This window comes from Mus pahari, chromosome 1 (assembly GCF_900095145.1).
Source record: "Mus pahari chromosome 1, PAHARI_EIJ_v1.1, whole genome shotgun sequence".
NCBI classification, from domain to species: Eukaryota; Metazoa; Chordata; class Mammalia; order Rodentia; family Muridae; genus Mus; species Mus pahari.
Genome location: NC_034590.1, coordinates 149,343,618 through 149,360,089, shown reverse-complemented (window position 1 = coordinate 149,360,089; position 16,472 = coordinate 149,343,618). Strand labels below are relative to the sequence as shown.

General features: G+C 42.3%; 1 protein-coding gene across 4 annotated transcripts in view; it reads left to right on the top strand.

Annotated features, from left to right (window-relative positions):
• Myof (myoferlin) overlaps positions 1 to 16,472 on the top strand; it is a 147,459-nt gene that overhangs the window by 59,348 nt on the left and 71,639 nt on the right. For 2 of the 4 annotated variants that reach the window (XM_021211167.1, XM_029535051.1), the window contains exons 8-19: positions 1,459 to 1,521; positions 1,600 to 1,650; positions 2,720 to 2,750; positions 3,291 to 3,406; positions 4,025 to 4,151; positions 6,876 to 6,979; positions 9,560 to 9,628; positions 9,855 to 9,898; positions 10,578 to 10,660; positions 13,123 to 13,161; positions 14,627 to 14,751; positions 15,925 to 16,041. In XM_021211167.1, coding sequence (XP_021066826.1) covers positions 1,459 to 1,521; positions 1,600 to 1,650; positions 2,720 to 2,750; positions 3,291 to 3,406; positions 4,025 to 4,151; positions 6,876 to 6,979; positions 9,560 to 9,628; positions 9,855 to 9,898; positions 10,578 to 10,660; positions 13,123 to 13,161; positions 14,627 to 14,751; positions 15,925 to 16,041 — 969 coding nt within the window. The remainder of the gene's footprint in view (positions 1 to 1,458; positions 1,522 to 1,599; positions 1,651 to 2,719; positions 2,751 to 3,290; positions 3,407 to 4,024; positions 4,152 to 6,875; positions 6,980 to 9,559; positions 9,629 to 9,854; positions 9,899 to 10,577; positions 10,661 to 13,122; positions 13,162 to 14,626; positions 14,752 to 15,924; positions 16,042 to 16,472) is intronic. The other 2 variants (XM_021211174.1, XM_029535054.1) reach the window with 1 other exon arrangement.

Genomic DNA, 16,472 nt, shown 5'->3' with positions numbered 1-16,472 from the left:
GGGTCCGAGATTTTGAAAAAACATCCAAGAATTTTTGTTTTTAAATATATTTTTTAAAAAAATCTTAAAATTGACTACTTACATGTTCACTTTGGGGATAACAGCATTGTGATTATACAAAAAAGGTGCCCTTGCTCTTATGAAACATGCACAAATACACTTTGAAGGAGTAAATTACCATGATATTTTTTTTGAATGAGTCTGTTAAAAAACAAGAGAGAGAGAGAGAGAGAGAGAGAGAGAGAGAGAGAGAGAGCTCAAGCAAGCAAAAATATCAAGAAAGACTAGCCTTGCTGTAGGTATTTTGCCTATTTTAAGATGGCCAAAGTCAGAGTAGAAACTCATTTTTCTTTCCAGTTTGGAAAAACTGTAATAAATCTATTTTCTTTAAAAGGAAAACAAGACCTCAAGGTGGGAGCACTTGGGAGGCAGAAGCAGGTAGAGCTCTGTGAGTTTGAGGTCAGGCGGGTCTACAGCGTGAGTTGTTCCAGGACAGCCAGAGCTTCATGGAGAGACTCTGTCTCAAAAAACAAACAAACAAAACAAGCAAAAAAACAAACAACAAAACAAGACAAGCCAACCCAGAAAGATGAAACAAATGTCCCATTGTAGTAACAAAGATGAAAAGTGCTATTCTTTTTTTATTTAAAATATTTCTGTTTATTTAAAATATTAATCCCAGCACTCGGGAGGCAGAGGCAGGTGGATTTCTGAGTTCGAGGCCAGCCTGGTCTACAAAGTGAGTTCCAGGACAGCCAGGGATATACAGAGAAACCCTGTCTCGAAAAAACCAAAAAAAAAAAAAAAAAAAACAAAAAAAAAAAAAAAAAAAAAAAAAAAAAAAAACCAAAAAAAAAAACAAACAAACAAACAAAAAAAACCCCCTACAATTTCTACATAAGAAGTTGGAGACAGTGGTTTTGTTTCAGTAAATACTTTTTTTTTTTTTTTTTTTTTTAAGTTAAGGTCGTCATTGTAGCCCAGGCTAACCAAGAACTCACCTTGTAACTCAGGCTGGCTTCTAATCATGGCAGTCCTCGTACTTCAGCCTCTCACGTGCTGGGAAAGGGGTGATGAGGCTTGGCTGAGACAGAATTTATCACAATTGAGTGGGCAACATTTTCCTTAAAGGCGTTAGACAGAAGTGATGGAACTAAGGATGCTAGTGACCTGAGTGGACATCCCAGCCGTCAGCACGCACTTTAGTCAAAGTGTCAGTGAGGAATAATCTAGATCCTCATTAGTTAGCCGTAAATGTCCAGTGCTAAGTGAACAAGTTTGCTCATGTCAGTTATTTCCCATGTTTTCCTTTGCCAGTGTGCAGCAATGGGTAAGTGCTCACTCCGCCATACCTGATTCTGAAAGTGTTTAGCAGTTTTCTAGGCAAGCCTTCAGCATCAGCTCCTCTGGGCCTGAGCCACTGGCTAATGTCTGATGTGTTCTGTGTTGTTTTGACAGTTATTTTTCTACAATGTGCACATCACACCCTCTGAACTCATGGATGAGATCATCAGTATCCGGGTAAGGGGCAAGGGCAGGAGGGCACTGCTCACTGACCACTGACAAAGACCGTCAGCTCACCCTTCTTCTTTCCTCCAGGTTTATAATTCCCATTCTTTGAGGGCAGATTGTCTGATGGGGGAGTTTAAGGTGAGTGACAATAGTGTACTTCTTTCAATGATATAAAGATGAGAACTCTCTTAATAGGGAATCTGATTCACAGCCAGGCCTCAGGGCATGCATGGCAGTGACATCTTTAGGGTTCTAGATAGAGGGTAGACACCATGAATTTTGCTGAAGGCTTCATGAGTCTTGTCTACCTTAAGCATATAATACTAATAGCATTCCAAAGCATGGTGCCTTGGTGTGTCAATGAAGGCCTTTGCCAGCTTCTGTCTGTGGATGGAAGCAAAACCATTGCTATGAAGGACATTCTTGGTGCTGGCAAGAAGCCACACAACCAGCTCTGCTTACCAATGGCCCCAGAGTTCTCTCTAAAGAGCTACGTGTAAGTCTGAAGTGAGAAGAGAAAGTGAAATTGGACAAGAGAAGCTACACTTTTTCCGGTAGTTCCCACTGTGCGGATTCCTGATGGGCACCTCAACAGTTCTCAGAGGATGAGCTGCCTTCTGGAGGAAGACGATCCAGTCACTAACATGCTTCTAACATGATCTGGGCTGGGCAGACCTCTGGTCAGACCCTGCCTATCACAGGGGTGAATTCTTTTAACCACTTTGATCCTCAGTTGCTTCATGTGCAGGATGGAATCAGCATCCAGGAGACATGTAAAGACATCATGGAACCGTCCAATCACCGATTAGATTAGTATTCACGTTAGGACTGACTGGATAGAAGGAAGGTTGGACAGGACCAGGTCAGGTGATTTCCTGTAGGGTGATTAATGGTCCCAGTTTCTCTGGCACTAACAATGTGAAAACTAAGAAAGTCTTGGGCAAACTGGGACATGCTGGTCACCACATGCTAGTCACCCCGATTTCACGGTTTCTTCCAACCCTGAGTCTAGCTCACTCATTCAGTAATGATCCACCAAGAGTCTTCTGTGTGGTGTACATCAGGCAAGATGTTGATACAAAGTGGGTGAGGGGGGAATTTAGATCTTGGAAGTTTAAAAGTAATGGGATTGGATCTAAATATCAGGTGTCTTTTTTTTTTAAGTGACAAGACTAATTTTAAAATCGATTTAACTTGTTTTCCCCAGATCGATGTTGGATTTGTTTATGATGAACCTGGTGAGTAATGTCCCCTCATCAACTTGACGTCTCAGTTCCTTCTAATTCTGAAGTAAAATCCTAGAGCTTAAGAAAAATCTCAGAAGAAATTTCTTGAAGAGATTTCTTTTCAGTGGTGGGGATCAAGCTAAGGTCCTTGTAAATGCTAGGAAAGAGCTCCCCCATAGAGGCATGCCCCCCAAATCCACCACAGGAATAAGGAAACACTGTTTCTGTCATGTGGAGGATGCTTAACAAGAACAAATAGTAGCTGATAACGAATACAGATGTCTAACACTTTTACTCTTAACATGCACAAATCGGTGATGTCTTTGCTTCCATGATGGTCTCACGATCTTATTAAGAGATCAAATTGAAAAACTATTATAGAGCTCGGAGAGTCTCTCATGAGTAACACCAGGATAGGAGGGCGGTGCTAAGGTGTGTGCAGAGCACGAACAGGAGGGACTGATTGGTGGACTTGCCTGGGGATTTGGATGAAATCACGGTCCTGCCAGCACATCTTTAGAGTGGCCCTGTCCTTCTGCTTCTTTATGTCAGGCCATGCTGTCATGAGGAAATGGCTCCTTCTCAATGACCCGGAAGACACCAGCTCAGGCGCAAAAGGTTACATGAAAGTCAGCATGTTTGTCCTGGGAACCGGAGACGAACCCCCTGTGAGTGCCTCATCCTCTGCCTTCTGTTCTTAAAAACGTAACTGAGCACTGGGCTGTGAAATGGAGCTCAGCTTCCAAACTGCCACCCCTACCCCCAATTCCTCCAGTTCCAAGCTGTCCCTTGCTGATCACCGATTATCATTGAGGCTCGGATTCCTTCCTGATGCCTCCTAGTATTTGTGAGTCTTTCTTTGAGGGGGCAAGGGTGTTGAGTCGGGGTCTCATACAGCTCAGGCTAGCCTCAGATCTAGTTCCGTAGTTGAGGCTGGCTTTGAATTTCTAATCTCCTTTCCATGCAAAGACTCACTACCCCATCACTTTCTTCCACCTGACAGGTTAGTGGTAGTTCAAGAAATCAGACAGAAACAGGAATGGGCCAGAGAGAAACCAGAACACAGGAGTACACACACATCCTCAGTGCTGGTGCTCATGAGACTACAGGAGGACACAGAAGCATTGATACTATAGAGGTTTTGAGGTTGAAAGAAAAATCAACGACTGAACCTTTACATGCCAAACATTAGATATAATGAAAGCAGTTCTGGACATCCATAGCTTGGCTTCTTTTAGAACTGCTTCTCCTTTATATGTGTGATTTTGACCTTGTGTCCCTCATAGCCTGAGAAACGAGACCGTGACAATGACAGTGATGATGTGGAGAGCAACTTGTTACTTCCGGCTGGCATTGCCCTCCGGTGGGTAACCTTCATGCTGAAGATCTACCGAGCCGAGGACATCCCCCAGAGTATGTACTGCCTTAGTCATGCATGGGGGGTTAGGTTCAGTCATCTTTGAGATGGTACAGGATGAACTCATGCTTTGACTGCTGATGGATGCTCCTTCTCTGAGGTCCCCCTCTGAAAAGCCTTCGTGGACCTCCATTCTTCTGGCCACACTGAAAGTTTCTGAGCAGCTGCTGGGGCAGCCATTGCTCATCCATGTTCCTGTCTTTGATCCATTTTGCTCTGTCCCTCCATCCTTCCATAGTCTGTTTTATTTTCTAGAGATTGCTAAAGGGAGGTTAACAGTCAGCACTTCTAACCTTTTAAAAAAAACATTGCAGTGTGTGTGTGTGTGTGTGTGTGTGTGTGTGTGTATAGGGGGGACGGACACATGGGCCACAGTACACATGATGTCAAAGGACAACTTGTCAGGGTCCATTCTCTCCTCCCATCATGTGGGTCTTGTAAACAAGGGCTCAGTGAAACCACTGAATTGGACTACTCTGTGGGTAGAAAGAAAGCTTTATTGGGACCAAAAGGCAGAAGCTGTCTCTCAGGGGGCAGAGAGAAGAGAGAAACAGCAGAAAAGCAGACAGATTTTACATGCAGTCAGCAGGGGTGGGGGCGGTCTTTGAGCTGATAGAAGCTGTACAGACTGACCCAGAGCTAGATGCCCTTGCCGTAGGTAAGTGATGTTTGAAGGCAGACTGTAGTATGATTTATTTTTGTGTGCCTGGCCTTTTAAGGGATCCCCAATGTCTACTCAACTCGTCTCAGTACAATAGGGACAAACATAGTCATTGCGTCTTGGACTTCCGGGAACAGAGGAGGACGTGAAAGGTCAGTAGCTGCTGAGAGAGATTGTGTAGGGAGAGTAGGATTAGAGTAAGCAGGCGAGTAGGAGGGTCCAGGTGAGAGAGTAGGGTTAGACAAGACAGTTGGTGCTAGAAGAAAGAAGATTGAGTGGGACTAAGGAAGAGAAGAAAAGAGATTGAGCAGAGTAAAAAAATAAGAGACGGTTGATCCAGGAGAAGCTGAGCTGCGTCAGAGACAAGATCTGTTAGGAAACTGTTAGGACAACCCACACAAAGTAGCGAAACAGACAAACAAAGGCAAGCCACGGGGGACTAAGGGAGGCTCCTGATGAGCAGAAGCCCATCTTCAGGCCTCCGTTCACCCAACAACGATCCTTCTGTTTACCTGGCCAAAGTCCTTCTATTTAGGACATTGTCACCAGCACTGCCATTTTGGGGTCCCAATTTGGACCTAACAGGTCTCAGGGATCAAGCTCAGGTTGTAGGACTTAGTGACCCCTGCTTTACCACTGAACTATCTCTCTGGCCCCACCTAAAGAAAGTGTACAATTTTGTAACAAAAACGTGCTTAAAATTGGACTACTAAGTATAGCTGAGCGGGTCCAGGAAGATGGCTCGGTAGGTAAAGTAGGCTTGCAAGCTTGATCTCATTTCAGATCCCCGGAACCCATATAAAAGCTGAATGTGGTGGCTTGTGTCTGCAGTCCTAGCACCCCTAAAGCTAGATGGGATGCCAAGACAGGATATTACCCCTGAAGCTGGGTGGGCCAACTAACCGGAAGTACATAGCATAGTGGCAAACAAGAGACACCCTGCCTCAAAAATAAATAAATAAATAAATAAATAAATAAATAGATAGATAGATAAATAAATAAATAAAAGTTGTAGATAGGCACCTAGCATTGTCCTCTGACTTATGCATACATGTTGTGGCATGCATGTGCCCTCACACACAAAACATGTATACACACATACATAGGCAAAATAAGTAAGTAAAAATATCTTTAAGACGTATTGAGCAAAGTATAGTCTCAACAACTGTTTGTCCCTACTGTATTGTGAGACATGTTTGCTGAGAGATTGGACATTTAAGCAAACGAGTTACAAAGACTCCAGTGATAAGGACCAAGCTGTCAGCTTAGCATCCTTTCTGCCTCCCCTGTTGGGCTCTGGGGAACAAGACTCTTTCCCAAGGACCACTCATGCTTCAGGATTTGCTTTTTTTCCTGGGAACCCTTCTGTCCTTTCAAAGACTCTAGAATGTTCCCATTCCACCTTGCTCTTGGAGATGTCTTCAGTAGATTAAATTCAGCTTCACATTCTTCTTCCTACACTGACCCATTCAACTCATTCTGACCTCTTTGGAGTTGGTTGAAACATAGAGACACTACATTTGTAATGCATTAATGTGTGAGAACTATGCCACTTATAAATATATTGACTTTGCATTTCTCTAAAATGTCAGCTGGTCCTGTATCATTTTGACCTGATACACATTCTCCAAATTGGATGTAGACCTGAATTTGACAATTGCCTCCTACCCTGACCAAATGGAGTCAGGAAAATTATTTCATTTTCCACAAATGATCTGTTCGTAACACAATAATTTATTAGTTTATTTTTCAAGGCTCTCTTAATTATTTGAAAACTTCAAAGGGAAAAAAATCCTCTCTGTCTCTCTGTCTCTGTCTCTCTGATTCTGTCTCTGTCTCTCTGACTCTGTCTTTGTCTCTCTTTCTCTCTCTCTCTCCCCCCTCTATGTCCCTCTCTCACAAGACAAAGAACATTTTTGCTTCTAGATCTTACCTCCCCAGAGAACAACTCTTCCTAAATTTCTCTTGCTGCATTGGGAGATTTTAAATTGTGTTGGAGGACTTTTGTTGTTTTAAGAGAGTAGCTTTGAGGCCTTCTGTGTGCTCCGCTCCTTTCCAGTGGATGATGCCTTCTCACAGACAGTGAAGGAAATATTTGGTGGCAACGCAGATAAAAAAAATCTCGTGGACCCTTTTGTAGAAGTCTCCTTTGCTGGGAAAAAGGTTCGTATGTTAATGTAAATGTGTGCGTCTCTTAGAACAGACATTTAAAGTGCTATGATTTTCTTGGTGGTGAATCCTAGTTATGTTTGGTAATTAGCCCCTGGTCAGTGAACCATTCTGCAGAGGCACTGGTTATCTGAATCTGGCTATGCCAGGCTTCTCCACAGCCTCATTTTGGAGTAAAAAGTATACAGGACTCAAATTAGAAGAATCTGTCTTTTGAAGCTTAGACTAGTGAGACCAACACTGGACTGTCATAGTTATTTCTCAGGTTCAACCATTCCCTTAATCGTGGGCAAAATCCCCAGCCAGCCATTAATAATTCCTAGTCTCCATTCTGTTGCTGGGATAAAAACATCTGACCAAAGGCACCATAGCAGAGGAAAAGGTTTATTTCATCTCACAGGTCACAGTCCATCACTGAGGGCAATCACATGGGGATTTAAGCAAGAATTCAAATCAGAAAACACACAGGAACACAGTTTACTGGCTCAGTCTCTGCTAGTTTCTAGGCTCACACTTAGATAGCTTTTTTACACAGCCTAGAATCACCTGCTTAGGGAATGGTGCTGCCAACAGTGGGCTGGGCCCTTCTATATCAACTAACAATCAAGACAATCCTCCACAGACATTCTCATGTGCCATTTTTCATCTAGGTAATTCCTCAAAGGAGACCAGTGCTTCTCATTTTTGTAATGCTGCGACCCTCTAATACATACAGTTCCTCATGTTGCAATGAACCCCCAACCATGAAATTATTTAGTTGCTACTTTATAACTGTAATTTTGCTACTATTGTGAATTGTAATGTAGATGTCTGACATGCAACTGTCTGTAAAAAGGTCATTCAATTCACAAATGGGTGTTGACCCACAAGTTGAAAACTGCTACTCTAAACTGTGACAGTCAGAACTCATAAGGACACCCATAATTCCTGGTTCCCATTGGGCTACTCACCTTCCATGCCCTAACAATGTGCTGAGACAGGAGAGTAGAGCAGGAAATCCCATCTTAGACCTCTGAAAAAGTCAGAGAGACCCTTGGTGAAGGGAAAACCACATCCATCACAGAGATGATCCAAGATGCAGCTTTTATTCCATAGAATGATATACATCAGACAGTTGTAGGAAGCAAGACTCAGCATCTTCTTTGTATTTGAGCTCTTTAGTTAATAAAGCAGAAACCCGTACCCAGCACACATTTGAGTGGATATGATTCCCTAGGAGTATTGTTGTTGACACAGTGGAAGCCCCTGACCCTGGGATAAGATGAAGTCTGATTTGAACCATAGACTTCGTTCTACTCCACAGTCAGCCATAGCCCTTGGCTTCTGAGTTTCAATTTCCTAAACTGTGAATGTGAGTGCTAACAATCTCATAGGGTCTTTGAGTTGGTTTAGTTTAAGAAGTCATCTGCTTCGTGTCCTGGGAATATGGAAATGAGCACATGGACAGCAATAGTTCTCGCAGATCTTAGAAGATACAGACTAGCTTAATTTGTTTTTCTGCTGCTAGAACAAAATATTTAAGGATAACTAATTTGTAGAGTAGAAATCTATTTGGCTCATGGTTTTGAGGCTAGAAAATCTATGAACACAGCATCGATATTTGCTCAGAATCTGGTAAGGACCTTCTACTTCATTGTACCGTGGCAGAAGGGCCCATGACACGAGAGGAAGGGAGGGGAAGCCTGCATGGCTGGGGGAGAGAAAGCAAGGAGGGAAGTGAGACATGAGGTCAGCAGGGGTGGGCTAGGGAGGGCTTTATAAGGCACAGAGAGAGAGAGCATGGACATGGAGGGCTCACAGTAGAGTGGTGTCAGAGTCAGAAGGTAGGAAGGGATTAGGGGAGTCATATGGAAGCCAAGGGGAGGTGCTTGTGAGCAAGTACGTCAGGAGCTTCGTGAAGAGGTCAGGATTTACTGACAGGTTGGGTGGGATCTGGGGTTGGGGAGGATGTTGTGCTGACTGGCTGTAAGCCTAAACAACTGCTTGACTGGAAATGCCAAGACAGGAATGATCCAGAAGCTGGTCAATAAATAACAATGAGATGCTTGTCAAATAGTATATAACAACTGTTCAGTAACCTCGGTTCCTGTTGCATTCACCTGTTAGATGTTCAGCAAGTGGAGACAGATAAAAACAACCTTTAGTAGACAGGAGAAGCAGAGGCCAAGGTTAAACTCAAGCCCATGTCATATTTAATCTATTTATTGTCAGGAAAAATAAAGCACAGGTTTGAGGTGTAGATGTTCTATGTGGACAAAGCCTTGGTTCCGTCCCTGTCACAGAGACAAAGGGAAGGGCTCAGGAGAGAGGAAGACAGAGAAGAATAGACAGGAAGAAGGAGAAGAGAGAGAAGAGGGTGGAGAGGAAAGAGAAGGGGGAAGGAAAGATGAGGAAGGAGAAGAAAAAGGAGGAAAGGGGCTGAAGAATGAGTGGAGGGAGGGTTTACAGGTTACTAAGTGAAAAACTAAAAAGTAGACTACTAAAGTTATAACCATACACATGCACGCACACGCACACACCTGTTAGACGTTAGAACTATGACTACCTACTGATTTTCTTTGGCAATCTTTGCAGGTGTGCACAAATATAATTGAGAGAAATGCAAATCCTGAATGGAATCAAGTTGTCAACCTTCAGATCAAGGTTTGACTTTCTTTTCTTTCACAAAAACTAAGATTATGGGGGAAATGAGGGGAAGAACTCTTTGAGGGGGAACTGGGAGGGGGAGCAACATTTGGGATGTAAATAAATAAAATAATTAATAAAAAGAAAATTTAAAAAGTAATACAAAACAACCCTAAGAATATTGACTCCACTAGTTAGTGAATTCATGGAGAAATAATTACCGTTTTCTGTTTCTCTTTGACAGTTTCCCTCCATGTGTGAAAAAATAAAACTAACAGTATATGACTGGTGAGTTGCAAGTGTGTTGGATTCGGCATTAGCAAGTTAATAACATCTGGGTACCAAGTGCATTGCATTGATGACCTATCACCTTTTGGAGTATTTGTGATTCTTCTACAAGAAGGCTAAACCTGGAAGTGGGTGGCAGAGGGTTCTTTAAAAATAAAAACAGTAAGGCAATAACAATAATAACAGAAAAAGGCTTTTCAGAAAAGTTTTAGAAATCTTAGTTTAGTTGCTCATAAACCCAACAAAGGAGGTAGTCACTTGAAAATGACTAATAAATTCGTAATGTAACATCATATAACTGGTCCGTTCCTTTTATGACAATGATGTTAACTGTAGCCATTTGAAAAATCCTTTGACTTGTCTGCTAATCTCAGTTTCATGACTTCAGAATGCATGGCTTGACTGAATCAGGGTTTCTAGAGTGACTAGAGAGTCATCGGCATTAGACTGGCAGGTGTAGCTGTTGTGCGTACACTCCTGGCCTCTAGCTAAGCTTTCCTGAAGTGAGCTTGGGCAGATGAAGGTGGGAAGTTTCCACACAATCCTTAAGTGCAGGAAAGTCTGAGGCCACGGGACTCGACAGTTTTTGAGGTCTGGAATCTTCTAACTCTTCAGTTAATATGATTGAATTAAAGCTATAACTTCATAGGCAGGAGATGTAACCTCTTGTTTTACACAGGGACCGGCTTACTAAAAATGATGTAGTTGGGACAACGTACCTGTACCTCTCTAAAATTGCTGCCTCTGGGGGAGAAGTAGAAGGTAAGTCACCTGAGGACCAGAGCTAAGCAGGATTCAAAGCTTCTAGAAAAGGACAATGTCGATTGCAACGCTCTGGTAGTGCAATGGTCAGCAAGTAGTGCTTATATAGAACGCATGAGCAGTGGCAGTCACTTAGAAACAGGCTTGATGCCTTAAAAGCAAATGTATCTGGGACTGATGATACAGGACTGTGACCCCAGCTGCAGAGGAGACTAAGACGGGAGAATCACAATTTGGGCCCTGTCTAGGCTACATAGGTAGTTTCCCTCTAAGAGAGTCCCTCCTAAGCAATATAGCAAGACCCTATCTCAAAATAGGAATGAGAGACAAGACTGGTAATGTAGTCAATCATTAGAGTGTATACCTAGAGAATAAAAAGTACTGGGCTCAATCCCTAGTACACACACACACACACACACACACACACACACACAGAGTGTGAGCCTGGCTGTTGATGTTTTGGTGATAAACAGCACAAGAACTAAAGAAGTTATACATTTTCATCTCTTGCTCCCATCCAAAACCTTTTTGCCAGGATCTGTTTAAGAATTGTCTTGATTGTCAGTACAGAGAGCCCCCAGATGCTTGTATCTGTTGCTATGGATTGGTGCATATATAAGGACTGAAGTAAAGAAAAGGAAAGCAGTTAAAATAATAATAGAAAAAAATGATCATAAGCATATTAATATCTGCAGCTTGAGTTCTGCAAGGGCCAGTATAGTAAACGTATTGGGTAAAGCGAAGTAACTTAGAATAAAACTTTGGAGCATCAATGTTTGAAGAGCATCAATATGGGGGTGGAGAGATGGCTCAGAGGTTAAGGACACTTACTGCTACTGTATTGCACACAGGACTCAACATGGCTTGCAGCCATCCATGACTCCAGTTCTAGGGGCTCTGATGCCTTTCTAAGGCTTCTGCAGGCACTGTATGTATGACCCACACATATACACACATGCAGACCAAAATGCTAACACATGTAAAATAGGAAGAAAATAGTATCAATCCCAACCAATGTCAAGAACCTGGAAGATCCTAGAGATAGGACAAAGACGACGCTAGTTTCTTATCTTAAGGCATTAAAGAGAAAGACAACCATAAATCTCAGGGAAAACAAAGAGTTAGACAGAAATGCATGGTTCAAATATAGCACCACATGTGGCATTATTTTAAGCAAACAGTTGGAAGCCATTAAGAGATTCCATCTGCACATTCTCTGCTGAAGGGATCATAAGATTGGGGAGCTTAAGCAAAGGAAATAGAATCATGGCCCCTTTCTCTGCAGAAAACAAGTATTAAAATATCTTAAGAATTACTTGGGTTTTTTTGTTTTGTTTTGTTTTGTTTTTTGAAACCCACAGCCCCAGCTCTGAACAGAATACAAATGCCAGCACCCTTCTGAAATGTAAAACACAAGCACAGAAAATAGAGATTAAAGGCTGGGCCATGGTGGCCCACGCCTTTAATCTCAGCACTTGGGAGGCAGAAGCAGGGGATTTCTGAGTTCGAGGCCAGCCTGGTCTACAAAGTGAGTTCCAGGACAGCCAGGGCTACACAGAGAAACCCTGTCTTGAAAAAAACAAAACAAAACAAAACAAAACAAAAACAAAACAACAACAAAAACAAAAACAAAAGAAAGAAAAAGAAAAAGAAAATAGAGATTAAGAGCAGACAGAAGGAGGGTGGGCATGCTCAGGGCCTCTTTTTGCTGAGTGGGCAGTATGGATGTGCCCACTGTAGATTAAAGAGAACCAGTAGAGGCTAGAAGGTGCCACATCTGTATAGAGAATTCGTGAAAACAATCCAACCCACTTATAAAGTGGAGAGTCAGTAGACAATATCTAACTGCAATGGTTCAAGATATACCAGTAAACATGTTCTAATTTAGTTACAGGCAGTTTCAGCCCCCTTCTCTTGAGAATTTCTGCCATTACAGGTCCTACGGGTAGCCTCATTTAGGGGCACAAAACAAAAGGAGCAGACCCCTATCTCCTCAACCTCCCCCCACCTCCACCACACATGCACACAAAGAAACCATGCTCTGCGTCATGCAATCCAGGATTAACTACAGGTGTTTGCTTATATTGCCTCAAACCAAATTAACTTGTCATGGTCGCAGCTAGGGACATGTAAATGATTTATTAAAAGCATGCTGTGTCAGTAACTTCACCTGCTTCCTGTGGCTGTGGGAAGCCAGCTCTTCTCAAATGCTGGGCTCTTTCAAGCAGGCAAGTTTGGGTTATTCACCTGGCTTTGATATATATTGGACGGTTAACTGGTAAGACTAGCACACATTAAAAAGACTCCGTGGGATTTGGGTGTGAACTGGGGATTCTTTGCTGCTGCTCAACTGCTTATCCAGCACAGAACACGATTAACTTTGCAGTGCGTGTTTTAAACTCTTCATGTTTCTCTTGTTTTGTTTTGTTTTTTTTTTAACCAATCATATTTTTACTACATAGATTTCTCATCCTCGGGAGCTGGGGCTGCGTCATATACAGGTTTATGCTTTGTAATTTTGCTGTCTTCTTTAGCTTCCAATCCTCTGACATCTTACTAAGAATATATTAATTGATTGCCTTAAAACCCTCTCCTTGATGTTTCACTGTCTCAAATTCCGTTTGGCGTGAGTTAGAGTGTTTCATGAGTGATGTGTGTTATTCCTGCATGGCTACATTTAAAACGCACTCGATAGCCAGCCCTTGTGCCCTGTTGCATATTTTCATCTAGAGACGCATCATCCTGTGCCACTTTACTGCAAATAATTGTTTGTAAGATATAATACTCTCTGCTATTGCATATATTCAGTGGGCAGAGATGCAGGGCGCTACTAAATCTATAGTTCCAATACCGTGTGAAGTATCCGTGTCCCACTTTCCATGTGAATCTCTAGGTTAGAAGACATGAGTACTTTCCACTTCTCACACCTCCCTAGTACAGGATACCCTACCGTGCACTTTGGGTTGTGCAGTCCTTGCCGTTTTTTTGCAAGTTTCCTCAGTGCTGACCATCACAGTTCTCCTAACGCAGACACCATTGTTCCTCTAGATGAGGAGGGCTCTGAGCTGGAGAAGCACGGGCATTAAGCACCCTTCTAACATGAACATTCTTTCTCTGAGATTCTCTGACTCAATCCTTTATTCCTACCCAACACTCTGCCCTACTCCACTGAATGTTAAAGACACAAAAACAAACTAGTGAGCCAAAGTTTGACCTCCATGTATCACCCAAGGATGCTTCTACCTCTGCTTTCTGGAAGAAAAGCCATCCTTCTTTCACTTGGGAGCCATTCAGCTTGATGAGAAGATTCTTGTATCCCCTATTTCCTCTTGATTGGCTGTTTCTTTCTGTTGCCCTCAGTACCCTTTATTGAGGGGTAATCTTGCTACGTCCAAGTAACGAAGACAAAGCTTATCAAATGATCACTGGGGAAAGAAAGCAATGAATGGTAATCTGTTTAACAATTCAGAGTAGCTCTACAGTCTTACCACTGTAAGGAACTCATAGACACAGTTAAATTTCTAGTGTATTTTTAATGTCACCTACAATACTACTTATGGTTAAATGACATCTTTACAGATGATGTTAAATAAATATGATACATCATTTAAATGACTGCTTAAAACAACAATATCTTTTACTCCAGCTATGACGAATATTTAATATGTCAGTTATAAACTTGCAAAAAATGTGCACAAGTTGAAAATCTTATGATCCTTTTAAAAGTAGCATTCTTTTTGAAAGGATAAATTTGTCTGAATTATCCCAAATTTTTTTGTTTAGTATCTTAAAGCAATAGTAAAATGGAAACACAGCCGGTCCCACAGCATTCATAATTTTCACTAATGCAACTAATTCACCAACTAGAGGAAAAACTTCATCTCACCTAACTGACTAATAACTAATATTTATTTCCATAGCTTGAACGTTAAGACCTGAAATCTAATGGTGCTATTTATGTCTCAGCAACTACAGGAGAGACAGAGGTGGGGTTTGTCCCAACATTTGGACCTTGTTATTTGAACCTTTACGGAAGCCCCAGAGAGTACACAGGATTTCCAGATCCTTATGATGAGCTGAATTCAGGAAAGGTTGGTTTATCAATTAGGGCTGTGACTAATGAACACTGGTTAATGGGATTCCTTCTTATAAAAGTAGTAAGTGTCTCACGTTAGAGGCACTTACATTCTCCGCCCCTAACACAGACATACTATTCAGCTGGTAAAGTGTTAAAGGAGAGAAGTCTTACCCTTCTTAAGCCTTAGAATTAAAGAATAAAAAAAGGATCCTGGAAGGCCAAGCGTATCAGTGCACACCTTTAATCTCAGCACTCAGGAGGCAGAGGCAGGCAGATCTCTGTGAGCTTGAAGCCAGCCTGGTCTATACAGTGAGTTCTTGGTCAGCCAGAGCTACACAACAAAATATTGTCTAAAGAAAGAAAAGGATCCTTGTGACTGGGTAATACAATGGGATAAGTGGCATCCCACAGCCGTCCACTCTTCAACTTCACATTAATGGAAAACGTCAGTAAAGCAGATGGCCAATGCTGGCCTCCTTCTCTGATGCATGTTCCAGGATCTGTAGTGATAACATGACTGTGGAGACCCTGAGCTGTGCTTGAACATCATCTCACAGATGGGAAAGTCTCTTTTGACTACAGTACAAGTTAAATGTCTTTTGGTTATTTCCACCCTCCCCTAGTGCTCAAAAAATATTATAATAGAGAGAAAGTTATGGGTAGGGGACAGTGAAGACAGACGAGGACTTGGGAGCCTTCTATTTCTCTCCAGAAGATTCTATGGGCAACCACTGTTGAGTGGGGTGGGAGGAGGACCTGTGTTGACTTCTGTATTTTAGCATACCCAGAGCATCTTGATCTTTTGCTTCCTGACCATTCTGAGACTTGTCTGGTTGCCACATGACAGTTTCTTTATTATGAGAAAAGGAGAAAGGAATCCAAGTTAATAAACAGACGAAAATGCAGGATTGTTCCGATGAATTGAGGAGACTTGGAGCCTGTTCTCCTTCAGAAACTCCTTCCAGACCCAGAATATGGCTTCAAAGCCTCCAGCCTTAGTCAAGCTAAGAGCCTTTTCTATCCTAGCATCTCATGACATCATTTGGAATCCACCTGAAAGTAAATGACTCTTCCGTTAGATATTAAAGACTTGTGTGTTAAAGTAGTGTTAGCCTGATTTGATACACAGAGGTTCACCAGCTGTGGTCCTTGTCTATGGGAATAATTGTGTGTACTTGTGTTTCAGGGAGAAGGGGTGGCCTACAGAGGCAGGATCTTGGTTGAACTGAACACGTTCCTTGAAAAGAAACCACCAGAAAAGAAGCTTGAGCCCATTGCCAGTGATGACCTTCTGGTTGTTGAGGTAAATGTCGGTGTGAACATAGCCTGGGATGGAAGGGATTGGAGGGACGAAGAGTCATCTGTGGGAGAGTCAGAGAAAGATCTGCTTCATAGTAATCCCTCCAACATTCCCTTGATATAGCCATGACAGCCCTATGAAGATAATGAGGCTTGCTTCAGCCACTGAGATGTTGTTACCTGGTGTATTAACTTTTGGTACTCTGACCAAAATTGAAGGATAGACAACTTCAGGGCAGAAGGATTCATTTTGGCTCACTGTCTCTGGAAATACCGAGAAATTTCCATACGCATGACTAATCTCGATTTGTTAATCCGGTCAATCTTGAACTAAAGACTTACCACCACATATATGTTCATAAGAACAGGGTGCCCAGACCACCACATATATGTTCATAAGAACAGAGTGCCCAGACCACCACATATATGTTCATA